A 23,319-nucleotide genomic window follows, 5' to 3' on the forward strand; every position below is an offset into this window, starting at 1 on the left:
CCAAAGCTGTTTCACAGAGGAGGACCGCACTGCAGTTCCTTCTCTAAATCCTCGCACAAACGAAAAAATGGCTGACATCGAAATAAGTGTCCAAGGAATAGAAAAGGAACTGGAATCACTCAACAGAGGAAAGTCCACTGGACCTGACGGGATACCATTTCGATTCTACACAGAGTACGCGAAAGAACTTGCCCCCCTTCTAACAGCCGTGTACCGCAAGTCTCTAGAGGAATGGAGGGTTCCAAATGATTCGAAAAGAGCACAGGTAGTCCCAGTCTTCAAGAAGGGTCGTCGAGCAGATGCGCAAAACTATAGACCTATATCTCTGACGTCAATCTGTTGTAGAATTTTAGAACATATTTTTTGCTCGAGTATCATGTCGTTTTTGGAAACCCAGAATCTACTATGTAGGAATCAACATGGATTCCGGAAACAGCGATCGTGTGAGACCCCAACTCGCTTTATTTGTTCATGAGACCCAGAAAATATTAGATACAGGCTCCCAGGTAGATGCTATTTTTCTTGACTTCCGGAAGGCGTTCGATACAGTTCCGCACTGTCGCCTGATAAAGTAAGAGCCTACGGAATATCAGACCAGCTGTGTGGCTGGATTGAAGAATTTTTAGCAAACAGAACACAGCATGTTGTTATCAATGGAGAGACGTCTACAGACGTTAAGGTAACCTCTGGCGTGCCACAGGGGAGTGTTATGGGACCATTGCTTTTCACAATATATATAAATGACCTAGTAGATAGTGTCGGAAGTTGCATGCGTCTTTTCGCGGATGATGCTGTAGTATACAGAGAAGTTGCAGCATTAGAAAATTGTAGCGAAATGCAGGAAGATCTGCAGCGGATAGGCACTTGGTGCAGGGAGTGGCAACTGTCCCTTAACATAGACAAATGTAATGTATTGCGAATACATAGAAAGAAGGATCCTTTATTGTATGATTATATGATAGCGGAACATACACTGGTAGCAGTTACTTTTGTAAAATATCTGGGAGTATGCGTGCGGAACGATTTGAAGTGGAATGATCATATAAAATTAATTGTTGGTAAGGCGGGTACCAGGTTGAGATTCTTTGGGAGAGTGCTTAGAAAATGTAGTCCATCAACAAAGGAGGTGGCTTACAAAACACTCGTTCGACCTATACTTGAGTATTGTTCATCAGTGTGGGATCCGTACCAGATCGGGTTGACGGAGGAGATAGAGATGATCCAAAGAAGAGCGGCGCGTTTCGTCAAAGGGTTATTTGGTAACCGTGATAGCGTTACGGAGATGTTTAATAAACTCAAGTGGCAGATTCTGCAAGAGAGACGCTGTGCATCGCGGTGTAGCTTGCTCGCCAGGTTTCGAGAGGGTGCGTTTCTGGATGAGGTATCGAATATATTGCTTCCCCCTACTTATACCTCCCGAGGAGATCACGGATGTAAAATTAGAGAGATTAGAGCGCGCACGGAGGCTTTCAGACAGTCGTTCTTCCCGCGAACCATACGCGACTGGAACAGGAAAGGGAGGTAATGACAGTGGCACGTAAAGTGCCCTCCGCCAAACACCGTTGGGTGGCTTGCGGAGTATAAATGTAGAATGTAGATGTAGAAGAATAAAGATAGAGAATCCCGAATGAAATTTCACTCTATAGCGTAGTGTGCGCTGGTATGAAATTTGCTTGCAGATTAAAACTGTGCGCCGGACCGAGACACGAACTCGGGACCTTTGCCTTTCGCGGGCAAGTGCTCTGCCATCTGAGCTACCGAAGCACGACTCACGCCCGGTCTCACAGCTTTACTTCTGCCAGTATCTCGTCTCCTGCCTTCCAATCTTCAAAGAAGCTAATCTGCATACCTTGCACAACTAGCACTACTGGAAGAAAGGATATTGCGGAGACATGGCTTAGCCACAGCCTGAGGGATTTTTCCAGACGCTCTTGCCCACTTGGCAGAGTACTTCCCCGCGAAATGCAAAGGTCCCGAGTTCGAGTCTCGGTCCGGCGCACAGTTTTAATCTGCCAGGAAGTTTCAAAGATGGAGAATGTTAATAAAGTTTGTTTTGTTTTAAAAGCCTTAAGAGTTTTCACGTTAAAAATGCGAAGGTATTTCTTTTCGGCACACTCTTATATTTCAGTGCTTATATGCTGTTTCGGTGCTTGACGCCGTATGACATCTATAGCGTTATCATATGGCCGCGCCAATGTCTTTGACTGAACTCCAAACATCTTCGCATGTTGTCACGAAATGAGGGAATGTGACACTGTTGATGGTGATCCGCCTGTCGTATGGCGGACGCTAAGCTAGGGGGCTTTCGAGATTCAAATGGCTCGAAGCACTATGAGACTTAACATCTGAGATCATCAGTCCTCTAGCCTTAGAACTACTTAAACCTAACTAACCTAAGGACATGACACACATCCATGCCCGAGGCAGGATTCGAACCTGCTAACGTAGCAGCAGCGCCGTTCCGGACTGAAGCGCCTAGAACCGCTCGACCACAGCGGCCGGCTGGCTTTCGAGAGGAGTAGACTATGTTCCGCTACTGGATTTAGCTCCCGACCCTCTCTCATCATCATACAACACAAACATAACACTACATTAGTCCATTGCACTCATCTATAAACCGTAAACTCCTCCTCAAGACGCCATGAAGGCCCAACGGTACCAACCGGCCGCCGCGTCATCCACGTCCCACAGGGGGCACTGAATGCGGACATGGAGATTCATGGGGCAGCACACCGCTCTCCCGGCCGTATGTCAGTTTCCGAGACCGGAGCAGCTACTTCTCAATCAAGTAGCTCCACAGTTTGCTTCAGAAGGTCTGAGTGCACCCAGTTTGCCAACAGCGATCGGCAGACCAGATGGTCACCCATCCAAGTGCTATCCCAGCCCGACAGCACTTAACTTCGGTGATCTGACGGGACCCGGTGTTACCACTGTGGCAAGGCCGTTGGCATTACACTCATCTACACGATACAAATGCACATACGACACAAGTTCCATTGCATGGAAAGTGGCCACTGTGAGCGCTGGATAAATACCCTTTTCGAGTGAGCGGCCGAGCGTACTCCTTGGGGGCTCCCAGCGAATCATGCCATACGACTTCTTATGACAGAGAACGTGTAACCTTTCATCATAATCTGAATGCATCGTATACACTTTACCCTGCTCCGGCAGAGTATTCACAGAATGATTTTTCTGTATGGGAACCACTCATGGCTGTGTCGCCAGTGACTATGAAGGGGTTTTCATAGATGACATGGATGTTAACATACACGCTATTAGCCTCTTAAATTTGTACGCTCTTGTTTACTGATAAAACTCGTTATCTATAAAAATAACACTTGTGGAATAGCTGTTAAACAGGCAAGCACACGAAGAGCAGACTTGGCACGATAAACATTTGAAGGTAGAATGTGTTCATGGCACAGTATACCCTGCCATGCTAATAGACAAATTTTCTACAGGTGCTGGCTTCGCTCTGGAGCCTCAGTGACGTCTTATGGGTCTTTTCAACAGGCTTCTGATATCCATAGACTCTTCAACATTCTGAAAAATTATCTTATTTCCTTCTAATAGTGTCCACTATATTACACTCCTGGGCCAAATGTCCAAAGGCATTCTCTTATTGTATCCAAATCACCTGACACGTTTTGACCCTACATCGGTTACGTTTGTCACTCACTTCCTCTTATTTCTTGACTTCTATGTTGTTTCATTAACTGTCCGTAATTTATTCTATCTGATTCTGACATGTCTGCTTTCATTACCAACCCTAATTATTCTGATATTCTTCTTTTAGCTTGTGTAGTACGTGATGCATTTCATCTTCATCTGTTGCTTGGATCAGCTGATCTCGGCCGTCTGTGTGCTATAGAGATTACATTCTCCAACATTTATTATCATATCATGGTATTTTTTCTCTACCTTGAAAGGGCTGTTGGGGACAAGCAACTTCCTTGCTTACTTCTACATCTATATCCACATGACCACTCTGAAAATCACGCTTAAGCACCTGGCAGAGGGTTCATGAAACCACCTTTGAACTATTAATCTACACTTCCATTCTCGAACAGCACGCGGGCAAAACGAACACTTAACTCTTTCCGTATGAGCTCTTATTTTGTTACAATGACATTCTTCCCTATGTAGGTGAACGTCAACAAAATATTTTCGCATTCGGAGGGGAAAGTTGGTGACTGAAACTTCGTGAAAAGGCCTCACCGCAATCAAAGACATCTATGTTTTAATGATTGCCACCCCATCTCGTGCATCATATGCGTGACACTTTCTCCTTTATTTCGCGGTAATACAAAGTCAGCTGCCTGTCTCTGAACTTTCCCGATAACCACTGTCAATCTCATCCGACATGAATCCCATATCGCTAAGCAGTACACCAAAAGAGGGTGGGCAAGTATAGTGTAAACAAACTCTTTTATAGACTTATTGACAGTCTTTGGTTCGCCTTGCCCACATTATAATTGTAACCCCTAGATATGTAGTTGAACTGACAGCATTTAGGTTCGTGGAACAGCATATAGATTCGTTTAACCGAAATTAAACGAATTTCTTTTAGTTCTCATTCGGATAACTTCGTATTTTTTATTGTTTAAAGTCAGATGCCACTTTTCGCATCAAACATACATATCGTCTAAACCATTCTGCAGCTGATTTTGATCTTCTGATGAGTCTACTAGCGAGTAAATGTCAGCATCGTCCGCAAACAATCTAAGGGGGCTGCTCCGATTGTCTCTTAAATCGCTTATATGGATTAGAAACAGCAATGGCGTGTAACACTTCCTCGGGGAACGCCGGATATCTCTTCTGTTTTACTCGAAGTCTTTCCATTAGTTACTACGAACAGTCCTTTCTGATAGGAAATCACGAATCCCGTTGCAACTCTGAGACGGTATTCCATTTGCTCGCAGTTTGTTTAGAAGTCGCTTGTTGTGGAGCGGTGTCAAAAAATGTAGAAAATATGGAATCAATTTGAGATCCCCTGTGGATAAGATTACTTCATTTGGATAAAGAACTAGTTGGTCATACAGCGTACGCTTTCACGGCAGGAACTGACTTCACTTGAATCTTCCGGGCTCATAGGCCGTAGTCGATGTATAAAACGTTAGGAGAAATTTTTACACATCGACCACGGCCTATCAGTCCAGAAGTCTGAAGCGAAAAAGAGCTAGTTGTGTTTCATAAGAACAATATTTTCTCAATCCGTGCTGACTGTGTGATAATAGATACCTCTCTCTGAGGCAATTAATCATGTTTGAACGCCGTATTTGTACCAAAATCCTACTGTTAATCGATGTCAGGGGTGTAAGTCTGTAAGCGGATTGATTGTGTTTCCCTTCTTGTCTAGCGATGTGACCTGTGCAACCTCCCAATGTTTAGGTACGCATCACTCGCAGAGTGAGAGGTAGTGTGTAGTTGCTAAGTATTGAGTTATTATACCAGGAAGGTATACCTCTGAAAGGAATCTAACTGGTATCCACCCTAGAACGGAAGACTTGCGTTTATGAAGTGATTTAAGTTGCTTCGCTACAATGATGGCATCTACTTCTGAGTTATTCATGTTGGTAGCTGTTCATGATTCGAATTCTGGAATATTTACTTAGTCTTATATAGAGAATGAAGTCAGGAAAACTGTGTTTAGTAAATGCGCTTTTCTGGCCCTGTCATCGACAACATTACCAGCGCTTATGGCACAGTGAGAGACAACTTTTGCCGTGGAAAGTATTAACAGTATTCCGCCCAAAGTTTCCAGTTTCTGTAAAACATCGCAAATCTCCAAGTCCGTTGATGTTTTACAGGAATATACACATACATATAAATTGCCGTCAATACTACCTCGTTGAATACATACCACATCTGGTCTATGCTAGTCACTTCGTATGTAGTGGAGACTGTCTCTTAGGAAGATGTCCATAGAATTTTTATTTGCGTACGTTTTATGTGGATTTGTGTGTTATTCAGTCTCGTTATGACGACCTTGTGGACACTAACCCGTGTGTCCGTCAATATACCCCCTATTCGTTCAGGATTATTTCTTGCTATGAGGTTGAGTATGTTTTCGCAGTCATTTACATCCATCACTCCCTCCCCCTCCCCCCTCTTGTACTTAATACGATGTTGTGGTACATCTGACGAGATGGCAGTATAACTTTATCCGTTGAAATGGATAGTGTCATATGCCTTTGCAGGCTTACAAAAACTACGTGGACTTCCCCACCAGTTTTTCACTAATGCGCTAGATACTTGCTTTGTCTGTAAACAATTTTCCACTCCAATGTTTTCGTAACAGTGAGACTGCGTCTCGGTAGCTTCCCTGAGGTGTAATCTAAGTCGAACTTTCTGCTGTACGCTTCCCCCCAGGAATGACAGCCCTACAATATCGTGCGAGACAGAGCATCAATGGAGTTAGGAAGAGATAGGGAGGAACTAATGGTTAGTTGAACTTTGAGTCGCTCAGTGAGTCGTGCTTGGACAACGTAATTAGTAGAGCGCTGCCTCCAAAGGCAAGGACCGCGGCAAAACCCAGTCCGGTACAGAATTTTGGTTTACGACAAATATTCCTTCCCGCCTTCGCCCTTTTGCACTATTAAAATTCTATCCGACTGCTCTGATTAATCGTTCGAGGGTGAATCACTAAGCATACCATATCAAATTTCGCACGCATGTGTTTTTGAAAGATTGCAGCACAGACTGGGTGGTAGTCAGTACACAGAATTCCGCCGTCAAAGACCAATAAATCGCAATTAGTGCAAACCGACAGGCGTGCTACAGCACTGTACAGAACTAAAACATACGAAAACGGTTTTATTAGTTGGCCAACGGACTAGACATTCATGCGGAAAGCGTATTTATATAGCGACAAACTTATTTCAGGGTCTGCTTTATTCAACTGGCTACAGGAATTGAACAATGGACGAAACTGAAGCACGCAAACCCTCACGTGACATGTCGTGGATCGTGGATTGCTCTCGCAGAACATCATACGTGAATGATTGAATTTTCATTACGTTTGTGCACGCTGGGTGCCACGCCAATTGGTTTTAGAGCACAACTGGACTAGGATGGATATACACCTGCAAAACCTCAGGCACTTCTGTAAGAAAGGGAAGGGTTTCATATTTCGGATAATTACTGCGAACGAGAGACGGCTTAATGACTGCCTACTTCAGTCAAAGTGGCACTGCTTAGAACGGAAGCATCATCGTACCCGCTCCACCTTACCCTGACACACAGGAAAAAACCATGATGTTTTCATCGGTATGCAAGCAAACTGCACTTATGACAGCGGAGTAGTCGTTCTGACTGACAATGCCCGTATTCACATAACGAAACAGATGCAGGGATTATGCAAACAATTAATTGATAACGCTTCGAACATCCACTGAACAGTCCCAGTTAACAGTTAATGTAAGAATTCCTTTTTTTTCCTTTTCTGTTACTTAGTTCCTTTCTTCTTGCTGTCTTTCTTTACGGAGTGGGATTTCGGAGGTAGTAATAATGATGTTTACATTCAAAAATTAATATAACAGACTTCTTCCGTCTGGCTGGCGATGGATAACGTTGAATAGCGAGCATTTTTGCACGTGAAGCTGCTGTAGCGCTTGAAGAGACCGGTTGTTATTTAAGAGCCGTAATGAAAGCTAATTTTATTCTTAATCAATTATATGAATAATGAGCAGACTCGTCTTCGAAAACAGATTAGATGCCTAGTCCTATTTACTGACGAGATCAGTGAGGCTTAATAAAAATGTAATTTGCCGGTTAACTAATTGCCAAAACATATACAATAATAATACTGCAGCCCAAAGTCTGAGTTTTGTGACCGAGCCTAATGCTAAGGAAAATATATTTTTATCAAGAGAGATTTAACAAAGAAACTTTGGTGGCGTAATAATGTAGGATAAAAAAATATGGGTTTTATGGTAATCAAAACCATTGTTAAGATTGCGCTATGTAAATCAGTGTATTCCAACCTATTTTATTTTGGTACAAGTCTTTTTTCTGCATTTTTTACTTATTTACTTGTAGTAATACAATTAAAATATACATTCTTGGGCCTCATGCAAGCTGCGAGATTACTGGAAAGGAACCTGTTGAATACAACATCAACGTACGGTATTCCTTTATAGAAAAAATGCGAGGTAATTCACCCCCTTCGTTTTGGGGATTACCCACGGTTAATTTCAACAGAGGGCAAAGTAATGTCACCCGCTTTTCTAAAGATACACACACATTGTCAATACTGTGATCTGTACCACACTATAATTCAATAATGATAGGCGCAGTTGACGCGAACACTGGTATTTTCCACTCTATATTCTGATACACTTTGAAAAAATACGTTGTTCTCACTAATCAGTGCAGTTATGTCTCTCTGCTGAGGCCGTACCCGCGGCGTGGGTGATACAGCTATAATCCGTCCATTTACACTCCATACATTACGCCATTTCAGTAACGACCGTCTGCTAACTGAACAACATCATTGATCGTTGGAGCTACACTTGACCTGTGTGAATACACAGTAAATAACAGTGAGCAAGGGATCGTGGATCCCTTTCAATTGCCAATTGATTTTCATCTGCTTGCCCCTTAAACACTGAGAGGGGAGCAATTTAAAGACGATGAGGCCATAGCGCGAGAGAACACTCGTTAGATGCGACAGCTACCATAAGAGTTATTATACGCTGACTGTCAAGGCTTTGTCAAAAGTTGGGATAAGTGAATAAACTGGTTGAGGGTTTATGTCTAAACCCAAAATAAATTTAAGGTTGGTACGAATGCTGCTGATGCTGCCAACCTCCTATCCGGCTTATTTATCAACTCACACTCAAGCATTGTATCACTAAGTCTAGGGGTCATGGAAGACCGTTGCTCTTCTCAATTCGCTAAAGGATTAACGAAAAAAGTAGTCTAACCAATAATGTGACAAAATACGACAAAACTTGCATTACTCACGCCACACACACAGTACAGCACAAGCGAATGGAACATGATCATCAGATTTGCCTTTCGTATCACAAGTAAGTCAGCCTCATGTGGGGATTGTATCTCAACGCGATATCCCAGGTACAATTCTGCCACAAAGATTTTGGTGACAGTTGGCCACGAAACGTCAGGGAGAAGAAGTTTTATACCTCTCACCGCGGTAGTTTTAACTAAAGAAGATGCCTGCCGTGAAAGCCTACACGTTATGATTCACATAACTGATTGATTATATATGGCTACAAGCTGATCATTTACAAGTGTGTTTGCGCGTGTATTTTATTATTTAAATACAGATGTAAATCAGTATTTCCTGTCCAGCACTTTTTACGCTTTACAGAAATGAAAAGTCTTATCCGGAATAGAAGAAGCTGTCAATTAGAAATTTTTACAGTTGGTTTTCAAATTTTTCGTGGTGGCATTGTGCAGAAAATCTTGTACGGAATAGAAGTAGGTGACAAGTAGTAACTTTTCCTTTTGTTTCCAAATTTAACGCTGCTGTTTGTCCGACATTTTATGTTATTGAGTAAGAGATATCAAAACTTTTGGTGATAGTATTGTGTACGCATTTTGATGCTAAATATAACCTTAATGTGGAGAAATTAATACATTTTTTTCTGATCCTATAATTATGTGCATCATTGTTGCTTTTGAACTGCAGTGGATTCTTTACAACAAATTTCGTGATGGAATCAATTTATTGTGAAGAAGTAGTTGAAATTGCTAACTTATTAAACGGATGTCTACAAGGTTATTGTAGACGATGATCACATATTATTCTTACATCACATTTCTGAGCAATGAACACTTTCTTAAAGTTGAGTTCCCCAACCATATGAAATACGTAAAATAAGTCAACTTACTAATTTGTCTCTCCCCTAGATTTACTGTGATTCGAAACAGTAATGTGGCTGAACTAAGGTGTTAGGATTTCCAGAATATGTTTTCTACAGTTTAGATTCTCATCGATATGAACACCTAAAATTTTTGAAGTTCCAACCCTAGTTATTATTCCCTAACCAAGTGTTACATTTATCATTTGTGCACTGCCGCTAGGCGTGCAGAACTATGTGGTATTTTTTTTTTAAAAAAAGGGTGAGGTGGTTTGCAGAAAACCACTCGATAATATTTTTAAGAACATTATTTAGCATTTTTTCTATTGGTGTACGTACGTTTGGACTGGCTACAATACTAGTGGCATCCGCAGAAAGAACTAATTTTGCTTTTTGTATTTGAGACTTGACATCGTCTACGTATATGAGAAACAATACTGGTCCTACGTTTGTGGAACCCCATAAGTCATTCCTCATTAGTCAGAAGAATTTTCCATGGCTACCTTGGTGGAATTATTAAGTAGTTCTTTTGCGAAAGTATGACGTTACCCATTTGTTGGCAATCCCATCAACTCCATATGACCTCTCTTTATCTAGGAGAATACTATAATTCACACAGTAAAATACCATAGTTAAGAATCAGAAAAGCCAACCAATGCTATTTGGTTTTTAATGCTTGTAAAATTTCTTCAGTGAACGTATAGATGGCATTCTTAGGTGGGCGGTCTAAATAACAGTTCAATAAAAAAAAAAATTCAACGATCCTGTGTCGTAAAATATCTAGAGATGGAAAATTTATGCAATCTCATCTTGGCGTGGTTGTACACCAACCTTATTGTTGCTACTATTTAAAAAACAGTCGTAGGTTGCACAATATTCTGTATTAACTCATGAACGACGCGTTTCGCACGGATAGGGCATCATGAGGCTATGTTAAAAAAATACTAAATTCTACTTTAACTAATGCTTTTTGGCAGAGAATTTTTGATTTGTTAACATAACCAGATGTTGCTCTATCCGGGCAAAGCGCGTCATTCTTTAGTCAATAAGAAACATTGTGCAACCTACGACTGTTTTTTAAATAGTACCTGAAGATGGTTCTTGCTTATCAGCCGAAACGTCGTGCCAAGAAGTCGACATCACCTGGCTGCAGTTTTCAAATACCTTTGGATTCACGAAAATAAAATCTGTGATGGGCAGTTAAATGTTGCTCGCAACAAGCAGTCTCTCATTCGTGGAACTGGTGCTATGAGTAAGCGCCGTGAACCGCAGGGCGGCATCTCTGTCGGGGATCTGCTGGCTGTGCCGAGCTGAGACGTCTCTGTACCGCGACGCGGCGACAGACATCGCAGATAAGCTGGGCTGCTGCGGCTCCCACACTGCGTCCCGCATAGAAATGTGGAGCGGCGGCGTCGCGTCTTCCTCAGATGTGTATCCCCGTACAGCGCGGCGTTGCGGTGCGACCTGGCAGCGTGTCTGTATCCTCTTTCTTCAGCTCTTACGTAGGTTGGACTGTGACTCTGTGCGAGGTGCGACGCATGGAACACGGAGTCCGGCAATGGAATCCTCTTCGTACTCTGGCGACGTCCCGGGACAACCAGGACCAACAACTCTCGTTGTTTTGCCGATGACACGGATTTTTACAAAAGCAGATAGACTCTCAAATACAATGGGGTCACAAAAGTCATGTGCTAGCATTATCCACATATAAGAGGTGCGACAATGAAGTATTGAGACTGATGTGAAAAAAATGTTGCTTGCCGGTTTACTCAAATTTAGTGTGGTCTCGTTCAAAGTAGTTCCCTTCTGATTGCACGTACTTTTTTTTAGCCCTTTTGCCATTGATGGTAACATTTCTGGAACTCATCTTCTGTAATATCCTACAAGACCCTTGTCACAGCTTTTTGGACATCTTATGTTGTTTGAAAATAATGATGTCCCTTCACCGCCATTTTGACTCTTGGAAATAGAAAAAAGACGCACGGAGTGATATCTAACGAATAAGGTGGCTGTGGTAGTGCTGAAATTTGTTTTGAGGTTAAAAATTGCTGTACTGACAGAGCAGTATGGGATGGTGTATTATCGTGATGCATATCTTCAGTTATTTTTAGACGAACCGTTTCTCGATTGATGTTCAGTTCTTCTGAAATGATTTTCACGGATAATCTTCGATCAGATCGTACGATTTCACACACCCTGGCCAAGTTGACATCCGTCCGTGAGGTTGATGGTCGTCCACTGCAGTCTTCATCTTCAACATTCGTTCTGCCTTCACTAAACATTTTATGCCAACGAAAAACTTGAGCTCTTGACATAACCTCCTCTCCAAAAGCCTTCTGAAGCTTACTGTTAGTTGTCGTCGCATTTTCACGCAATTTAAAGCCGAATGAAATCGTGTACTGCCGGCCGAAGTGGCCGTGCGGTTAAAGGCGCTGCAGTCTGGAACCGCAAGACCGCTACGGTCGCAGGTTCGAATCCTGCCTCGGGCATGGATGTTTGTGATGTCCTTAGGTTAGTTAGGTTTAACTAGTTCTAAGTTCTAGGGGACTAATGACCTCAGCAGTTGAGTCCCATAGTGCTCAGAGCCATTTGAACCATTTTTTGAAATGGTGTACTGTTGCGCAATATTATGCGTTTCCATTTCCGTGACGAGAGACACAAACACATGTTAACTTGTTACAGCACAACTCACGACTGAGCAGTTGCATCGATGCGCCGCTTCGACTAGAAGCAGCTTATAGACCAAGGTCAAAGTTATTGTGCCTATGCAAGCCCGCAGGGTTGCCACATCTTGCAAAGAAAATCAGTCTCATTACTTTATTGTCGCACCACGTATATAAGTATCGCATATACAAGTTATAAAAGGACAGTGCATTAGCGTAGCTGTAGCTTATGCGTAGGTGATTCATGTAGAAATGTTTTCGACGTGATTGCGGCAACGCGGGAATTAAAACACGGAACGTAAGTTGGAACCAGACGCATGGAATATTCAGTCTCAGAAATCGAGGTCAGGAGTGTGTCGAGAACTCCAAATTTCAGGTCTTAGCTATCACCACGGACAACGCAGTGGCCGACGGTCACCATTTAGCGACCGAGAGCGGCGGCAGTTGTGTAGAGCTGTAGCTGATAATAAACAAGCAACACTGCATGGAATAATCGCAGAAATCAGCGTGGGACGTAATAAGAATGTATCCGTTACGACAGTGCAGCGAAATTAGGCGTTAATGGGCTACGGCAAGCAGACTAACGAGGCGAGTGCCTTTGCTTCAGCGCGACATCGCCTGCGGCGCATCTCCTTGGCCCGTGACTATATCGGTTCGGCCCCAGACGACTGGAAAACGGTGACATGGTCAGATGAGTTTTCAATTGCTAAGATCTGATGGTAGGGTTCGAGTGTGCCGCAGCCTCCATAATGGTATTGGCTGGGTTTACATGGTTTGGCATGGGTCTTCTGGTCCAACTGAACCGATGATTGACTGGATATGGTTATATTCAGCTACTTGGAGACCAATGGCAGCCACTCATGGACTTCATGTTGCCAAACAACGATGGAATGTTCACGGACGACAATGCGCCGTGTCACCAGGCCACAACTTTTCACGATTGGTTTGAACAACATTCTGGACAATTCGAGCGAACGATTTGGCCATCCAGATCGCCCAACGTGAATCCCATCGAGCATTTATGGGACATAATTGAAATATCAGTTCGTGCACGAAATTCTGCACCGGCAACAGTTTCGTAGTTATCGACGGCTGTGGAGGCAGCATGGCTCAATATTTTTGCAGGTGACTTCCAAAGACTTGTCGAGTCCATGCCACGTCGAGATGATGCACTACCCAAAGAAATCGATGGTCGACACGATATTAGGAGGTATTACATGACTTTTCCATCGGTGTAAATCGCTCTCTAACTACGAGGTAGTATCCAAAAGTTTCCTAAATTTGAACTTTTCACGCTTATTGACTAGACTAAAACACCGGTCGGTGTCTCCCCATATAGCTTTCAGAAGCAGTGCAGCTAGTCGCTACGAGCTCAGTTATTTGATTAGTTGTTGGGAGGGGCGGAGGTCGGAGGGCTTCTTTCCATCGTCGGTTTTGCGATGGTTAACTTGAAAGAGCAATGTGCTTGTATTAAGTTTTGTTTTAAAGGTGGGGAGACAGCTGGAGGAATGCAAAAGCTGTTGAAACCTGCTTTTGATTTAGGTCAGGCATAGAATTACGACTGGTATACGCGTTTCAAAAACAGGCGAAAAATGAGGGATCCGATTTTGAAAGATTGTAGACAGGCCATCCTAGATGTTTACAACGCCTTGTGAATAGCATATGGTACGATAACTTAAACTGAGCATTACAAAAATTGTGCCATGACTGTTTCAAGAAAGTTAAAAACAACATCACGTGGAAGGCTGCAGATAAATAACACTATGTCAAAATAAACAATTCAAAGTTTGTCGTGGTATCATTTTAGACAAACAGTCTCTCAGAGGATCTATGACCATCTTTGACACTAAATAATAACACACATGTCTTGTACGCCAATTTTTTTTAAATTTAATTTACCGTTTCATGACATATTTCGGGTAAATCTAAAAATCAGATCAGATCAAATAAATACAAAGTATCATTTAATTCTTCGTTTGTGTAGCCATGTTGTCCGTTGCTGCTTTACACTTTCTGAGTATATTTTTGTTTCGTCATTACAACTGCAAGAAAATGCGTATTTTTCTCTCCACACGCTTCATGCATCATTAGTGGTCTGTACTGAAAGATATTAACAATTTGATTTGTTTTCTAGATCAAAAAGCAGTTCGTTAACAAATTGATGGTTTCTAAGACGTGCTATCAAACATTAGCTGATCAAGGCGAAGAACCAAGCAGAATTGCCGTAAGCAAAAACTTACAAATTGTTGTTTCAAATGGTTCAAATGGCTCTGAGTACTATGGGACTCAACATCTGTGGTCATAAGTCCCCTAGAACTTAGAACTACTTAAACCTAACTAACCTAAGGACATCACACACATCCATGCCCGAGGCAGGATTCGAACCTGCGACCGTAGCGGACGCGCGGTTCCGGACTGAGCGCCTAGAACCCCTAGACCACCGCGGCCGGCTACAAATTGTTAACTAACTGTTTTTCGATCTAGAAAACAAATAATATCATAAATATCTTTAATTGCAGACAACTGATGATGCTGTACTTCAATAAAGCGCAACACGTCTGGTGAGAAAAACTCGTATATTCTTGTAGTTATAAAGACGGAATAAAAATATTCTCAGGAAAATATCTTCATATTGATTTGAACACATCTGACGGTTCGGTTATCCCGAAACACGCCATGAGATGATAAATAAATAAAACATTGCGCTGACAGTCAAGACGAGTATTGTCATTTAAAGGTTGTCATTAATGACTGAGGTTGGGTTTGTGGCTGTTGGATGTTAGTCGTATTTGATGAATACAAAGCTGCTAAAACATGCTTTTTTTGCACGTATCCCATATCCTGGTGATGCTCTCTTCATGTGACGAATCACAAGTAGAAGTATATCGTAAGGATGTATATATGTATTCTCAGTAATACAGTGTCGATAACATTTGTAAAAACGATATATTTAGTGTCCACAGGGCAAAGACACGTAATGACAAAATTTAGGAAAGCATTTTTATTAATGCCACTTTAATGGAAGTAAGTAATTAATTTGTCACCTTATCTCCTACATTGCTAAAATCTATTTCTACAGCTACACATGTACACTGATACTCTGCAAATCAAATTTATGTGGCACCTTCACAATTCTCTAATAATCCCATCTCGTATAGCGAGCGGAAAGAACGAACACCCGTATCTTTCCGTACGAGCTCTGATTTTCCTTATTTTATCGTGGTGATCATTCCTCCCTATGTAAGTCGGTGTCAACAAAATATTTTCTCATTCGGAGGAGAAAGTTGGTGATTGGAATTTCGTGAGAAGGTGCCGACTCATCGAAAAACGCCTTTCTATTAATGATGCCAGGCCCAAATCCTGTATCTTTTCAGTGACACTGTCTCCTATATTTCGTGATAATACAAAACTTGCTGCCCTTCTTTGAACTTTTTCGATGTACTCCGTCAGTCCTATCTGGTAAGGATCCCACACCGCTCGACAGTATTCTGAAAGAGAACGGACAAGCGTTATGTAGGCAGGCTCCTTAGTAGATCTGTTACATTTTCTAAATGTCCTCCAATAAAACGCAATCTTTGGTTAGCCTTCCCCATAACATTTTCTATAAGTTGTACGTAATTGTAATTCCTAGGTATTTAGTTGAATTTACGGCCCTTATATTTGACTGATTTATCGTGTAACCGAAGTTTAACGGATTCCTTTTAGCACTCATGAAGATGACCACACACTTTTCGTTATTTATTGTCAACTGGCCATTTTTGCACTATTCCGGTATCTTTTCTAAATCGTTTTGTAGTTTGTTTTGATGTTCTGATGACTTTATTGGTCGATAAAAGACAGCGTCATCTCGAAACAACTTAAGATTGCTGCTCAGATTGTCCCCTAAATCGTTTATTTAGGTAAAGAACAGCAAAGGGCCTGTAACACTACCTTGGGGAACGCCAGATATCACTTCAGTTCCACTCGATGACTTTCCGTCATTACTACGAAATGTGACCTCTCTGACAGGAAATCACAAATCCAGTCACATAACTGAGACGATATTCCATAAGCACGCAATTTGACTATAAGCCGCTTTTGTGGTACAGTGTCAAAAGCCTTCTGAAAATCCAGAAATACGGAATCGATCTGAAATCCCTTGTCAATAGCACTCAATACTTCATGCGAATGAAGAGTTAGTTGTGTTTCACAAGAACGATGTTTTCTAAACCCACGTTGACTGTGTGTCAATAGACCATTTTCTTGGAGATAATTCATAATGTTCGAACACAATATATGTTCCAGAATCCTGCTGCTTACCGATGTTAATGATGTGGGCCTGTAATTAGGTGGATTACTCCTACTACCTTTCTTGAATATCGGTGTGACCTGTGCAACTTTCCAGTCTTTGGGTACGGATCTTTCGTCGAGCAAACGGTTGTATATGATTGTCAGGTATGGAGCTAATGCATGAGCATACTCTGAAAGCAACCTAATTGGTATACAGTCTGGACCAGAAGACTTGCTTTTATTAAGTGATTTAAGTTGTTTCACTACTCCGAGGATATTTTCTTCTACATTACTCATATTGGCAGTTGTTTTTTATTCGAATTCTGGAATATTTACTTCGTCTTCTTTTGTGAAGGCATTTCGGAAGGCTGTGTTTAGTAACTCTGCTTTGGCAGCAATGTCTTCGATAGTATCTCTATTGCTGTCGCGCAGAGAAGGCATTGATTGTTTCTTGCCGCTAACATACTTCACATACGACCACAAACTCTTTGGATTTTCTGCCAGGTTTTGAGACAAAGCTTCGTTGTGGAAACTATTATAAGCATCTCGCATTGAAATCCGAGCTACATTTCGAGCTTCTGTAAAAGATCGCCAATCTCAGGGATTTTGCGTCTGTTTAAATTTGGCATGTTTGTTTCGTTGTTTCTAGCAACACTGTTTTGACCCGATTTGTGTACCAAGGAGGGTCAGCTCCGTCATTTCTTAATTTATTTTGTATAAATCTCTCAATTGCTACCGATACTACTTCTCTGAATCCAAGCCTCATCTGGTCTACACTTATATCATTCATTTGGAAGGAGTGGAGATAGTCTCTCAGGAAGGCGTCAAGTGAATTTTTATCTGCTTTTCGTATAGGTATATTTTTCGTTTATTTTTGGAGGATTTGGGGGTTACAGTTTTCAATTTCGCTACGACAACCTTGTATTCACTAATCCTTTTATCCGTTTTGATGCTCGTCATTAACTCAGGATTATTAGTTGTTAAGAGGTCAAGTGTGTTTTCACAACCGTTTACCACTCTTGTGGGTTCATGAACTAACTGCTCGAAATAATTTTCAGAGAATACGTTTAGCACATTTTCCGATGATGTTTTATACGTTCCTCCGGAATTACACGTGTATTTTCGTCAACATATCGAGGGTAAATTTTAGTCACCACCAACTATAATCGTATGAGTCGGGCATGTGTTTTAAATTAAATTCAAGTTTTCTTTGAATCTTTCACCAACTGTATCATTTGAATTGTCAGGTCGGTAAAAGAATCCAATTATTATTTTATTCCGGTTGCTAACAATGAGTCTGCCCATACTAACTCACAGGAACTACCTACTTCAATTTCGCGACAAGATAAACCACTTCTAGCAGCAACAAACACGCCACCGCCAACCCATTACAGCCTTCTGACTTCTGCTTCCAAACGTTCTCGAAACAATGGTACATGATATGAAGAGTTTTATAGGGAATGTTATTGCAATTGCAACGTCATAATTACGCCTGCTCTTATTTCGTTCACCGGCATTTCAATATTGAATAGAAAGGTGGTAATTAGAGCACTATCCGCACATGAACCATTAATACTTGGAGAACTACGTTAGCGACCGTGATGGTTTGCTGTCGTGACTATTCACTGACGTTACAGCAGGTAGCAGTGGCTGACAAGAGTTTAGCGTGGGAAAGCGGAGTACAACGTTCGGATGTGTCCTGTCAATAGATCTCTTCCTAAATTTCTTTTCTCCCCAGTTTAATCCAGTACCTGCTCAGTAGCTGTCTGATCTATCCACCTATTCTCTAGCATTCTCCTACAGTACCTTCTGTTCTCTTCTTGTCTTAACTGTTTATCACCCTCATTTCACTTCCGTAAAAATCTATACTTCAAATACCACTTCAAACACTTTCAGAAAAGAGTTCCTAACGTCTAAATTTATGTTCAACTTCAGGAAATTTATGTTTTTCAGAAACGCTTTCCTTATTATTGATAATCTGCATTTGATATCCACTCTGTTTCAACTATCTTCAATTATGTTGTCGCCAAAATAATAAAAGTCATCTACTGCATTTAATATGCCATCTACTAATCTTCCGTCAGCATCGCCTGATTTAATTAGACTACCTTCGGGTACCATTCTTTTACTTTTGTTAATGATCATCTTATAAACTCTTTTCAGTATCCAGGGTAATAAAATACTTTTTCAAGTCGTTGACCGTCCCCGACGGAACTGAAATGTCATCGGCGAACATAAATGTTTTTATTTCTTCCTTCTGAATTTAAATTCCCTTTCCAAAAGTCTCCTTGATCCCTTGATAGCTTGCTCTATGTATATATTGCATAACATCGTGGTCTTCAAATATAGGCTACTGAGGCAACTACACTCTTATACGTATAATGTTTTAAAAAAGAACGTTGATGGAAGGGGTTCGAAAATTTTCACTCCAATCCGGCAATAGTGAAAACGAAAGTAAAGAGTATGAGTAATGACATATCGAGTTTCTAGGGGTCTCGTGATTACATTTACTCAGGAAGTGATTCACTTCCTTAGCCGAGGTCACGAATGCGTGCCAAGGTAGTGGGTCTCTACCTAGCAGAGACCAGTTCCAATCCTGTCGCTGAAAGAACTCAACGCTTTGCCATAACTATTTGATCGTCAAGAGGAGCGCAATAAATGACATATCTATCATCCCACAGCTTTCTTTAGAGGCTGCGCACGTAGAAAAATAATAGTGATGTTGAGAGAGACAACGTATAGTACGATGTTACGAAAACTAAGATGAACACAAAAAATATGTTCTTAATCTTTCCTATAAATTTTTGTATTCAAGATCACACTGCAGTGATGGAGTCAACGTCATTCCGCGGAACTTGTGGAAAGAGTTTCAACATTAATCACTTTCAGACTGTTTGTTTCAAATACCGTCATTTCTTCTCCTAGGAAGGACGCAGAAATTTAAGTGAACTGATAAGGAATGTGGAGGGTTTGGACAGTATCGGATAGAAAGGAATAAACGGAAAATATTGGGTAGGAGATGGGACACGATGACAGAATGTTAAAATAACTTTCACGTTAGAAGCAAAGTCGAAGAGGGCAAGGACTGTAGGTGAAGAGAATGATAAGAATATATTCAACAAATAATTGAGGACGTTGCGTCCAACTGCAACTCTGACACAATGAGGCTGGCACACGAAAGGAAAATGTGGCGCGATTTGTCAAGTCACACAGAAAAATTGTGTCCACTCCCCAAATATACAAGAAAAAAAGTCCAGTTTTTCGTGTCATTTAGTGACGCCATTTGTTAATAGTATAAAACCTCTGGCGGATATCAAATTAATAAATAGATCCTGCCACAAAAGTAAAACACCGGTAACAAAATATGTATGGGATACATTAGCTACATCTTGCAAACATGATCCTTATTTACCAGGTATATTCTGTCGTAACAGAGGAACAGAAGAAACATATCGTAATATAGTTTCATAAAGCAAGATTACAGAGCTTACATCATTGTTATTTTTGTTTCAGTTTTCTGAGGATTTCCATCGGGATGCGTCATGCATGCAACACCCGGATTGCTTTGCGGTAAGTACGCATTTTGTTATTTTGTCTCTATATACTGCTTGTCTAAAATGGGACGTAATAATGATAGCAAATTATGAGGGCAATCTGCTTGTGTCTCTGTGAAGTTATTCTAATAAACTACTTGGCTAATGGTGGAAGCCACTGCATATTGTGGAACGGTTCGTAGGAAAATAGGTGTAACTTTTGAGTACTTACAGACAGTGTAAATGTTGGGAGTCTCAGCTGATCTCCTGCTCACAGAGTGTAAAAGAAAAAGCTATCAAAGGCCGTGAGTACACCCGCACCTGAGGAAGTAGCAGGAATCACTTTCAGTCATCCAGGAACTGACACTTCGCTGTATAAACGGAAAGGTCTTGCTCGTAGAATTTTGTAGCGCCCTTAAGATCGCTCCAGCAACTACGACGCAATGCAAAGAGCAAAAAATCTCATTTTATGACTTTTGTTATAAATTGTGAAAAACAGCGTGCAATAAATGGCGCAGCCGGGCACTGTGGCCGAGTGGTTCTAGGTGCTTCAGTCCAGAACCGCATTGCTGCTACGGTCGCTGGTTCGAATCCTGCCTTGGGCATTGATGTGTTTGATGTCCTTGCGTCAGTTAGATTTAAGTAGTTCTAAGTCTAGGGAGCTGGTGATCTTAGATGTTAAGTCCCATAGCGCTTAGAGCCATTTTTTGAATAAATGGCGCACTCGCACCAGCACAAACGAAAACTCAAACTTAACGTGTATTCCAACAATAAATGAAGGAAAAAGTAAAAGTTATTCATTAAATGACTTTGCAGAAGTATCACAATAATCTTTTTTTTTTCATTTCATGTCTGAATGTGGACATTATCAGATGCATAACAAAGACCGGGTTTTATCACGTATACCTCAGATACCTAATAGGTATACAAATTTAAAATAATAAACTTTCGGCCCCCTAAAGATATTAAGCACGGAAAGATGCATGTTGATCCCATTTCTTTGTTCCTTTTAAATCTTACATGTAACAGTGTCGTAATTTCAAGCATATCTCAACTCTGATATACTGCACCAGACACGCATTTTCTTTGGAACATTAATGGTTTGCAAAGAAACTGACTATGGCGTCATGTTTCTATACTGACTCGCATTTCTGCTACAGTTGCAAGTGGCTTTAAATAGGGTGGGCTGTTTACTACTGGACCAGTGACCAGTGACACTTCATGTATTATACAGGTTGTTTCTGTAAGAGCGTGTAAAAATTTAACAGGACATATAGGATGCTCCAGTAAACAATTTGAGGTGGGGAACCTGGGGTCGGAGAAGCCAGTTTAAGGAGATTATTGGAATAAAATCACATTATTGTGTTATTTTTTATTTACATTAGTTGCAGTTAAATATCTCTGCCGTGTTTCGAATCACATCACAGGCAGCTACAATTCTGGAAAGTAATTGAATTTCTGTATCCACAGGAATCTCATTTACAGGTGACTTTACATATCCCCATAGGAAATAATCAAGGGGATTCAAGTCAGGTGACTTCGCTGGCCATGAAATAGGACCTCCCATTCCAATCCAGAGACCAGGAAATACAGCATTGAGATGGTTGTGGACATCCACATTGGAGATAGGGTGTGCACCGTCGTGTGTCCACATCCTCTCACGAACAGTCAAGGATACGTTCTCCAGCAACTCAGGTAGAACTATTTCCACGAACCTCAAGTACATGTGGGCATTCAGACGGTCAGGTAGAAGATATGGCCCAATGAGACTGTCGTCTATAATGCCGGCCCAGAAATTCACAGCAAAACGTACTTGATGGTGTGACAGCGTGAGGGTTTCCCTTATCCCCACATGGCTATTCCTGCTGCTCGAAATACCGTCACGATCAAATGAGCCCCCGTCAATAAACATCAGTATGTGGAGGAAATCTGGTCCATCAATCCATTGTTGGAGCAACTTCTGACACAATGTCACCCTTGGTGCAAAGTCGCTCACAAGCATTTCATGGACTCGTTGTGGATGATATTGTGAGTAATTGTTGTTCCTCGAGTACTCACCACACACTAGTATGTGAAGCGCCCATTTTACGTGCAATAAGACGAGGAGTTGTAGTGCGGTCCGCTGCAACACGTTGCAGCACCTCCTCTTCAACATCCCATGTGCGAGTGGTCCTCATGTTGCCAGGTTCTTCGTTTCTTCATTCCAGTGAACCAGTCTCCCACATTCATCGATCGAGAGAAGAGACACTCGTCGTGGCGGATGATGCGCGTTAGGAAATCTTTCGCTGTACAGCTTTTCAACAGCGAGGGCATTGCAATGTACTTCCCCATACACAAGGTGAATGTCAGTGAGTTCTGCGAAACTGTATCGATACTGCTCCATCGTATTCTACTGTACGTCTCTGATTAGCAGTGAGTTATGAATGAGTCTGTCGTTGATTCATGGCACGTGGTGTCATGAGACAGTGTAAGTACGATACAACACAGCCATCTTATGGACAAGTAAATAAACGAAAAGTGCATCATGACTACCTAGTAATCTGTACCTGTAAATAAACAGCACAGTATGTGTAGATTTGTATGCATGTTAGTTGTAAATAAGCTGGAAAATAGTAATGCTAGACAAGGCGGTAGACAAGTTTACTTCCATATCTCCTTAAACTGGTTTTACTGACCCCAGGTTACCTACCTCAGGTCGTTCAGTGGAGCATTCTCTATTTCCTACTACATTTTGCACGCTCTTACGGAAACACCCGGTATACAGATACATCATTCTCACCGTACTGTCAGTTTTAAGGAACGTTTAAGCATTCGAAGTTTGATTGGATGAAAGGAACAAAGAGGAGCGAACGTGACGTGGTTTATGACAGTACATTTTATTTAAGCCAGTGATGACGAATGATGATAAAGTGATGCCGAGACACGGTACTACAGCCGCTTGACCTTTGCCCGCTAGCTAACAGCACAGTGGGGTACCTGCTTTCAGTCGCTTCATAGTGCAGTGTACGATGGTACATCTTAGGCAAA

The 23,319-nt window shown here is 41.5% G+C and overlaps 1 protein-coding gene and 1 pseudogene across 1 annotated transcript in view; one reads left to right on the forward strand and one right to left on the reverse strand.

Annotated features, from left to right (window-relative positions):
• LOC126198590 (uncharacterized) overlaps nt 1-23,319 on the forward strand; it is a 294,161-nt gene that overhangs the window by 76,741 nt on the left and 194,101 nt on the right. The window contains exon 2 of the mRNA XM_049935039.1: nt 20,273-20,329. Coding sequence (XP_049790996.1) covers nt 20,273-20,329 — 57 coding nt within the window. The remainder of the gene's footprint in view (nt 1-20,272; nt 20,330-23,319) is intronic.
• Nucleotides 2,832-2,949, reverse strand: LOC126199939 (5S ribosomal RNA; annotated as a pseudogene).

The sequence above is a fragment of the Schistocerca nitens genome, chromosome 8 (genome assembly GCF_023898315.1).
Source record: "Schistocerca nitens isolate TAMUIC-IGC-003100 chromosome 8, iqSchNite1.1, whole genome shotgun sequence".
Classification (NCBI taxonomy): Eukaryota; Metazoa; Arthropoda; class Insecta; order Orthoptera; family Acrididae; genus Schistocerca; species Schistocerca nitens.